General features: G+C 37.4%; 1 protein-coding gene across 1 annotated transcript in view; it reads right to left on the reverse strand.

Moving 5' to 3' along the window:
- Window positions 1–1,587, reverse strand: part of TRPA1 (transient receptor potential cation channel subfamily A member 1) — a gene marked incomplete at both ends in the record, with an annotated part of 49,262 nt that extends 47,675 nt beyond the window's left edge. The window contains one exon of the mRNA XM_083360324.1: window positions 1,465–1,587. Coding sequence (XP_083216450.1) covers window positions 1,465–1,587 — 123 coding nt within the window. The remainder of the gene's footprint in view (window positions 1–1,464) is intronic.
- Between the last annotated feature and the right edge of the window lie 7,992 nt (window positions 1,588–9,579).

The raw sequence follows: 9,579 nt of genomic DNA on the forward strand, positions 1-9,579 counted from the left end.
CCCAGAAAGTATTAAATTTCTACACTGAAGCATATTTAAAGAAATACTAGTAATACAACAATTAGATTACAGAAAAGGCTATATTTTAGCATGAGGTATTAGAACATTACAGTGTATTATATTAAGAAAGCAAAAATTTCAACTGTTACCGGTATAAATGGCAAAAATATGTAAGTGAAGTTCATTTTAGATTACATTTTGAAAACAAATCTTTCAGCACTTTAGCTTTTCTGGTCAGAACGTATAATTCAAATTATAATCCACTCTCCTAACAATGCTATACATGTAGTTGAAAACTCAACATAAATACAGACACATCTACTTATCCATAAAGTTGGAATGAACACTTAGGATGCTTATCAGAATTCTCTAGAATATTTTAACAAGTAATTTACTATTGAATATTAATTATTTAATTGACTATTAATATTTAATATTAATAGTATTCTGCAGAAGACCTGGGACAAAAATTAAGTACACTCAGCTTGTCCTATGTAACTCAACAATGAAAAGGGTTTAGCTAAGAACACTGGAAGCCCAATGGAAGATTACAATTAGATTTGAATACAAATTGGAAGATTTCAGCCAAGAACTGGTTTTAATTTAAAACAAGCATTGAAAGATTTTTCAGTGAATTGCACTAGTTTTCTAATCCCTTGATTTAAACCTTAGTAAAAATGGCAAGAAAATACATATCTGCTAATTGTTTAATTTCCAGCCTCAGTGTTTCACTAATGTAGAACACATGCAATCACTGAGTCATCTTCCGGCACTTCTTGCCAGTTTCAAAATGTTGTGTGGAATTAATTCAATAGATGCAGTATTATCTGTAACAAATCATTTGTAGATTTTGCAGCTCAGTGAGGTTTACTCCCTATCCTAAGCCATTACTTTTGGCTTTAGATGGAAGATCTCCACACTGGCCTCCCAAACAGAAAACTGATCTTGGAAGCCTGAGGTCTGTTTTCCCCTATCTAACACAGAATCAAAGTACCTAGGCCCATTTAGGTGACAAAATAAAACATTCTTCTTCTACCTGAATAAGGACCAGGTGGTCCAACTAGAGCTTTCCAGATGGGTTGGGTATCAGTCCCCAATTCTCCACCAAACTATGAAAATTAAAAAAATAAAAATAAATCTGAAGACAACGGAAGAAGCCGGTTCTAAAATACAGAGCGGACGGGGAGAATCAGGACGAAACAGTACACAGCTAAACGACCCTTCAATTTTCTCCATGATCCTAAGAATCGGTCAAGAGTCCAGCGCGGGACGGGCTCTCTCTCGCTTGCTGTCTTTTCCACCTTTTTTGCATTCCACCTCTTCCCATTCCCCGGAGCGGTCGGCATCCCTGCCCCTAGCGCTCTCTTTGTCTTGGTCCGAACAAGCTACTCAGGATCGCCCGTCTCTCGTTTCCCACCGGTTCCCAGAGGCAGCTGTAGTAGGTGTTGCCCGTAGGCACCTTACCTTAAAGACATCCTGCGAGGCCACCGAACAAGCGTCGGCTTCGCAGACCACCCCTTCGTAGGAAGCAGGGGGCTGCTGCTTCTGGTCGCGGCTCTGAAACCACTTCAGGATCGAGCGCTTCATGGCTACCGTGCTCGTGGCTGGCCGGGACTTCAGGAGGCAACCTGAGAACCGGGACGTGAAAGAAGGAAGTTATGGAAACACCCTAAGTTCGTCTCCCGTATTGAACCCCCTCCCTCCGACTGCTCGCTTGGCGCGACACGCCCACGGTGGGGAAGGGAGGCAGGGACGCCGAAAAGAACGGACGGCGCGTGGGAGAAAGTTGGATTCTTCCCTAAGCGGCGGGCGTCTGTGGGGCCACGAAGAAAATAAGGTTGGACTCTTCCATTTTTTTTCCTCACTGAGGAGGAGTCTCACAGCTGGCAGATCTGAAAACCAAAACAGATGGGACAGAATGAGAAATGGGTGGAACAATTAGGATGGCACACAATAGCCTCTCAGTCTTTCCACGTTGAGTTTGAGATAGCATGAATATATCTGTATATGTTCACGTTTCATATATGTCTTTCGTTTACATGATTTGTTTGTTGGTATCCCACTTTTGTTCTTTTTACAAATAGCTCAAGGTGGCGAACATGCCTAATATTGCAGGATCCAGGGTGGATCGGTCACTGGGACCAAAGATTTTCAGACTCCTGCTGGAACCCATCCTTGCGGGAACTTCTTTCTACCAGGATGTGCAGTATTTATGTTGTGCCTGGTTGTGTGAGGCTTTTTTAATTGATTGATTGGGGTTTTGATGGCTGGCTATTAAGTCGTGGGCTGTTGTTTCTTTGTGCTGCCTAACACTAATACCCAATACACCTTCCTCCTCTTATTTTCCCCACCACAACAACCCTGTGAGGTGAGTTAGGCTGAGTGAGAGTGACTGGCCCAAAGTTACTCAGCTGGCTTTCACGGCTAAGGCAGGACTTGAATTCATGGACTCCTACTTTCTAGCCCAGTGCCCAGTCCTACTTATCTCTGCTCAGAGGTCTATCTCACTGAATCTACTGGTGCTTACTCCAAAATAGAAAGCCAGTTTGGTCTAGTGGTTAAAGGCCCTGAGCAAGAAACTGGAAGAATATGGGTTCCTTTTACCCTGCCTTAGGCAAAAAGTCAGCTTGGGTAACTTTGGGCCATCTACACTCTCTTAGCCCTAGGAATGAAACGACAAGTCACTTCTGAAAAAGCTGGTGAGAAGGCTATGTGGACCTATGTGGACAAAGTTAAGACTGAAATGAAGGCATTCATAGAGACAAAATTTCTAAAGCAAGAGTCTACGGGGTTGAAGAATTTTTAATGAAAATTATGATTTAAGATTCACCATCTGTTTAATACATGTATTATTTGTTAAAATTGTAATTGTAGTTACAAATAATAACTTTTGCTATTATATGTGTGTGTTTGTGCATATCTGCATGTGTTACTTCTAATTATTTTGTGATTTAGTTCAATTGAACACCGTCTGGAACCTTAAGATCCCAGTTTCCCTAAATAAGAAACATTAGTATATTTGTAGAGTCTTGACTAGGTTCTTTTAGACTGCAGTTTTTTAAAGCTTTGTGAGGCTGCAACCTTAAAGCACTCTGAGAAATTTTGGAAGGACATTTTGAAATGAATTGTTCTTAAGGAGTACCAAGGAGAATCTGAAGCTTAATGACCAAACGTCACATATATTTTTTAATGTATTTATATAAGATAATAAATGTAACAAGCAGATTAAAAAGTAGAGTAGTTTCCCCAGAGTGGACTGAAAATGCTTTTATATTGTGTTCTTGCAAAATGAGCTTGATAGTGGTAAAACAATGACCCCATTAGGCTAAATTAGATTCATTGAAGATAACAGAGCAAACATTTCATGAAAATATGACTGTTTAATAAATGCAATATATTGAAAAAGAAGAATCCTTTCAAAAATTAAGATTCTGACAGTGCAATCTAAAGCATATTTACTTAAAACTAAATCCCATTGAATTAGTGGGAATTACTTCCAGGTAAACTACATACAGTATAGGATTACAGGCATAATAACATACTTAATTAGGCTAAAAATATGACACCTTAATGGAAGACTAATAGGAGTAATTACTATGTAATAGAAAGCATATGTGGCCTGTTTGTACATTATAATATTCTGATATTTGATTAGTCATAATTTCTTTTTATTGTGTTCCAATAATTGTTCTCTGATATGTCTAGAGAAATTTATTTGAGAAGTTCTCTATCAGTAATACCTTGAGAGTACTTATTTATTTGCAATGGTTCCAAAGTTCTATTTATATTTTTTTTTCAGCCGAATATATAGCATTTCTTCAAGAAGAAACTGGAAGATTTTCAAAACGATGTAGAAAGTTAATTATAAATTGAGCAAAGGTAATTAGTTCCAAAGAATACTAAGTGAATTGACAGACCAAATATAACTGGGACTTTAAAACAAAAAGAGATAAAAACATGACAAGGTTGTAAGAAAATGCTAAATGAGGTTAATATATATTCACATGGATGAAAGAGAACAACAAGGAAAACAAAGGCACAAACAAGGTGAAATGATGTTGAAGAAAACATTAAATTTAGGAATTAAAACCATTGACAAAAGTGATTACATTTGTTCAGGTTTACTGATTTTCTGAAGAAAAAATTTAAATGTATGTCTAAAATATAAAGATTTTTCTGTGGCAAAAAATATGTTTTCCTGTAAACAAATTAAGAATAGCCCACTAAATTACAGAAAGCAATGTGTTATCTTACCTTCTGAAGAAATTCTCTAGGATACAGCTCCTGGTCATCCATGACGAACCGAATCCTGCTTTCTGTCTTGTTATCTGTTGTTCTTTTCAGATGGTTCAGAAAGTAGAGTGGTTGAGCTCTGCCCCCACTGAATAATCTCTTCCTGGGAGGGTCATTTATGGGAGAAATATTTGGCCAATGAATAAAGTGCTAAGACCTTGTTTTGATTGAATCCTTGACAAGCTAACCCATTTTTAAAATGAACTAGCTTTCTATAAACCTTCCAGTATAATAGAGCTTCAACTTTGTTAGAGAGTCATGGAAAGGTCACTTACTGTTCTTTTTGATGAACTAATTGCTTTTAATGGATAGTCTAAATAGCAGCATACAGAAATAAGATCTGTACCATAAGATGTGTTCTTATATTTTTTGAAAAAAGTGAAAAAAGAATAGAATCAAAATACTTCTTAGTGCATCAAACTACAATACAATTTATCAGAAGTCTTAGGTGTTGTTTCTTGCTTATCCTGAAAGTAAATTGTTTCCTTCTCTTGAATTCATGAAAATTGTGTTTAAATCCACATAAGTAGAATTATCAAGAAAAATGTGCATGAAGCATTTTAGTAATTTAACCTCAAATAAAAGCACATATCACAGAATCCCTTTTTACGGAACTTTTGCTGAGAAAGAAATTGTTTTGTAAACAATTAACAATTGTTTGTTCCTTGTTTATAGTTTTTTTTCTGAAAGATGCTTTGTTTACATACACCAGGAGACTTAAAACAGAAATGGGAAACATTACATAGTTTAGAGGATGGAAAAAGAATACTTTGCATGATATAGTCAACTATAGCTTTCACTTTTTGAATCATGTACAGTAGATATAACAGAAGTTTCAAGTGGAAAAATGGTCTTTACAAATACCTTACTAGGTATTTTCCTGATTAATTCTGATTCATGATGGTAATTAATGTTAGTGTTACTGATTAATTAGGCCTAGAAACAAATTAAAGTACAGTATTCTTCTATTTGTTAGATTTATATTCTTATTTTGCTCAGGAGCTTAAGGTTGAACACACAATGTTTCCTTATCTCAATTTTTTAACAACAAACCAGTTGTGATTTAGAACAAAAGATCTGTCTTTTCTTATTATTATTGTTTGTTAAATTTATTTACTGCCTATAATCATGGGGCTATTTTAGGCAGCTTATAGAACATAATATAATTGATTATTCTAACCTAACATAATTCTGATTGCCAATGATTCTTTGTGGTTTAAGACTTTCCCCTCCTCTTATTTATGGCTGCTTGGGACTAAATCTTGGATCATTGGCAGAATATTTACCACTGAATAAAAAACCTTTTCTTTTTTACATATGGAGTAAATAAAATAGCAATTAGTTCTCATTAAGATTTCACTTTTTTCAGACTTTTCATACTTAAAAATTTGTCTGCATTGGAGGCATGCAAGTACAAATGCAAAGACTAATGCTAATTATTTACTAACATTAGGTAAAGGTAAAGGTTCCCCCGCACATGCATGCTAGTCGTTTCCGACTCTAGGGGCCGGTGCTCATCTCCGTTTCAAAGCCGAAGAGCCAGCGCTTGTCCGAGGACGTCTCCGTGGTCATGTGGCCGGCATGACTAGATGCCAAAGGCGCACGGAACGCTGTTACCTTCCCACCACAGTGGTCCCTATTTTTCTACTTGCATTTTTACGTGCTTTCGAACTGCTAGGTTGGCAGAAGCTGGGACAAGTAACAGGCGCTCACTCTGTTATGCGGCACTCGGGATTCGACCCACCAAACTGCCGACCTTCTTATCAACAAGCTCAGCGTCCTAACCCACTGAGCCACCGCGTCCCTTATTTACTAACATTAGCTAATATTAATACTTTACTAATATTAGCTTATACTAATAATTGATATTACACATTCACACATGGACACATGCACATATGTGTGCTTATGTCTGTATACTGTATGTGTATACCAATTAAATTAACAGAATGGACTATAAAATAGTAAGTTACTAGAGAAAGGGTAAAAGACTGGGTGACAGTAGGGAGAAGGAGCAAATACATTAAAAGCATTGACATTTTTGCATAATGGTGCAGATAAAAAGAACAGAAAGTAAAAGAAACAGCTGCTTTAAAAAAAAAGCAGGCAGGCATACCTGTTATAAGCTAGTGCACAGTTCTGTTAGTATTCAAAATGTCCTGCATTTGAAACAAAAAAACCCACCAAGTTTCACATGAGAAATTAGAAAGTTATTCATCTAATGGATTTTTAGCAGCCCTATAATATAAAGATCAAACTATGACTGATAGTAAAACTTAAAAGCTGCAAAAGAGACTCAGAAAAATGGAAATGCTAATTTACAAAGTATTAAAATGGATCAGATATGATTTGGAGCAAGCTAAAAATAAGTAAGAGAAAAAATATCATTTGATTTGAACAGAATGTTCAGAATACAGCAAGCCAAAAATATATAAAGAAATATCTATTTGTTCATACTATTTTTAAAGATGGCACTTAGACTTAGTTATAGCTTAGTTTAGGTCAGGGATTAAGTTGCTGAATAGCAGAGTATTTACTTTGGGTGGTTAGATTATTAGCGAGAGAAAGGTAAATATTAGAATGGAAGGAAGAGCTGAAGAAAGTGCTAGAGAATTAGAGACTGAAAGTCAGAGTTTAGTGTAGGTGAATATGGTAGAGCTCACACCTGCATAGAGGTTGTTTTGAGAGGGTTTTGTTGAAGATGATGAGGGACTGGTAATTAGATGAGGGAAAATAGAGTAAGACGAATGGAAAAGGACAATTCTGTTCTGTCCTTAGGGAATGTATTCCACTGTACAAACTTCCCCCACCCGCCACACACAAACTATATACCCCACGAAAAGGAGAAAAGAGACAGAGAAAATATTTTTCATGTACTGACCAGATAAGAAAAAAGGACATTGCGGGATTTCAAACAGCTCTTAGATCAGGGGTGTCAAACTCAATTTCATTGAGGGCCCCATCAGCATTGCGGTTGCCCTCCGGGGGCTGGGTGTGTGTGTGGCCAGGGTGTGTGTGGCCTACTGGGTGGGCGTGGCTAGAGTGTGTATGGCCTACTGGGTGGGCATGGCCAGCTCTACATCGTTCGCATCAAGAGTGCCTATGGGGGCCTGGGCAGGAGTGGGACAGATCTGAGGGTCTCTGGCAGAAGGAGAGTCTCTGGGCCAGGGCCAAGGCAGTGGGGGCCATTCCCTCACTGTTTTCAGGATGGCTTCGCGGGCCACATGAAACCGCATCCGGCCCCCGGGCCTTGTGTTTGACATGTCTGTCTTAGATGAATCACAGCTTTCCAGTGTTCTGCTTCCAACTTTTATACTCAGTGGACCATAATATCTGTGCTGGTTCTCATCATAAATATTTGCGCACTGTTCCAGTCTTGCACATTTTTTTTCTTCTCTGAAGTTTTCAGGGTTTTTTTTCCACGTTTATTTGTACTTGTCATGCAGCCATGATACATAGATGTTTCCTCCAGGCAATTTCTTTTTCGTCAGTTCATGGTGGTACCAATTAATAGTATAGCCTATCTTCTTCCACTTTCATCTTTTGTTTTTCCTTTTGCTCCTCTTTTATAATTGCTTAGTTAATAATTATTATTATTTAGTAATTAATATATAATTAATAAAAGAAAGATATATTTATAGAATAGATCAAAAATATACTGTGGATAACATATATGCAATGAATAAAAATGTAAACAGTATACAATGTATCATTTGTATCATTAGGTGCCTTTGATAAATGCAGAATAATACCGTATCGATTCAGAACATGTTAGTGGAAGAATCCACAAACTTGGTATGTATTATGAGATGTGGCTGGATGATTATGAGGATATATCTTATCCTTATTTGACTAACTGGGTTTCTGGTTCTACACCAGCTGCATCCCAAGACTAGGATGTAATTTTTCGTGAGTATATGGTCTCCATGGTGAGGATCAGCTTTACATAGTGAATTGCAGCCCTGACTCACAGAACTGGTCATACGCTTGAACTGGTCCTTCCTTTAGAGCACATGACATGATAATGGAAGACATTAACATCTTTCCTTTGTCATAATATGATAGCTTACCCAATTATATATTACTGTAAGTAACCAAGCTAGATGTGTCCTGAATTTGAATCTCTGTCTGGAAGCTGCAAGGATCTGGATGGGGTAAAACAAATTCATATTTCATGTTATCAAATATTGTTTGTTAGCAATAGACATCAGGGTAATCTTGTAATATCTGCTCTGGGATGTTGCACTGGATAGGGTCATGCTTCCTCTTGAAAAAGTTGTTTTGTGGAGGGGAGGGGTCTCCTGGAGTTGTGGCTAAACCAGGGAAGCCTACTCTCAGCATTGACTGATGCATCAGTTATGACCATACTTACTTAAGGTATCCTATGTGTACTCCAAATTAGCAACCAGTAACCTATTCCAGTTTTTCTAAGCATACTGATAATGATGAGAGACTGCAAAATACAGGATGACTGCTATTGTTTCTACAACACATTCACAATCACATCCATTTGCCTCTGTTTATTCAAAAGGGAGTAGTATGGTGTTTGTGTATTATGCATTTCTCTGTCAATACATCCTTGTCACACCAGATTTTCCCCTTGAGCACCTGCTCCAAATCTGACCATTAATTTATTTTCCGTGTTTGGAACACTATCTTACCCGGGCTGGATCCTAGTTGTAATTTTTTTCTGAGCTTAACCAACCTTGACATATCAAATAATCACAAGTATGTAAATGGATGATCACTAGCTTAGGTCACATGGAAAGTGAAGAATCTAAGAGCTGCAGAATAGCAAAAGAAAAACCAACCCCCCCACCCCCGCTTTGCTTCAGTCATGATTCCCTGGAAGAGCTCCTTGTTTGCTTATTTTTATGAGGTATTTGGGGAAGCTCATAAGCTCACTCAAATATAAATTGTTAAGTGGTGTTGTTACAAAACTAACCATAAGCTTCATCAGATTTTCCTGTTTCTAATGACAGGAAGTTGTTATAGCTCTCAAGTGTAATTCTGTTTTATTGCACATAAAAGTACAATTAAGTGACATCCAATCAATCTTATGTATATTCATTGCTATGCAAATGTCTCTCTAGGTAGATTGTGGGATTGCCATAGTATGTTTATTGCAATTTACTACCTTCCCATCCTTTTCCATGCAAGAGTAAGTTGTCCATATGGGATGAAATAAAGTTTGCATGAGAGAATGACTTTGTCAAAATCAAGCATTCTTTACCACATTCAGGCTAGTTAAATCTGCTGGGAACAATTCTTCATATTCCCAACCTT

This window comes from Vipera ursinii (assembly GCF_947247035.1).
Source record: "Vipera ursinii genome assembly, chromosome: 3".
Classification (NCBI taxonomy): domain Eukaryota; kingdom Metazoa; phylum Chordata; class Lepidosauria; order Squamata; family Viperidae; genus Vipera; species Vipera ursinii.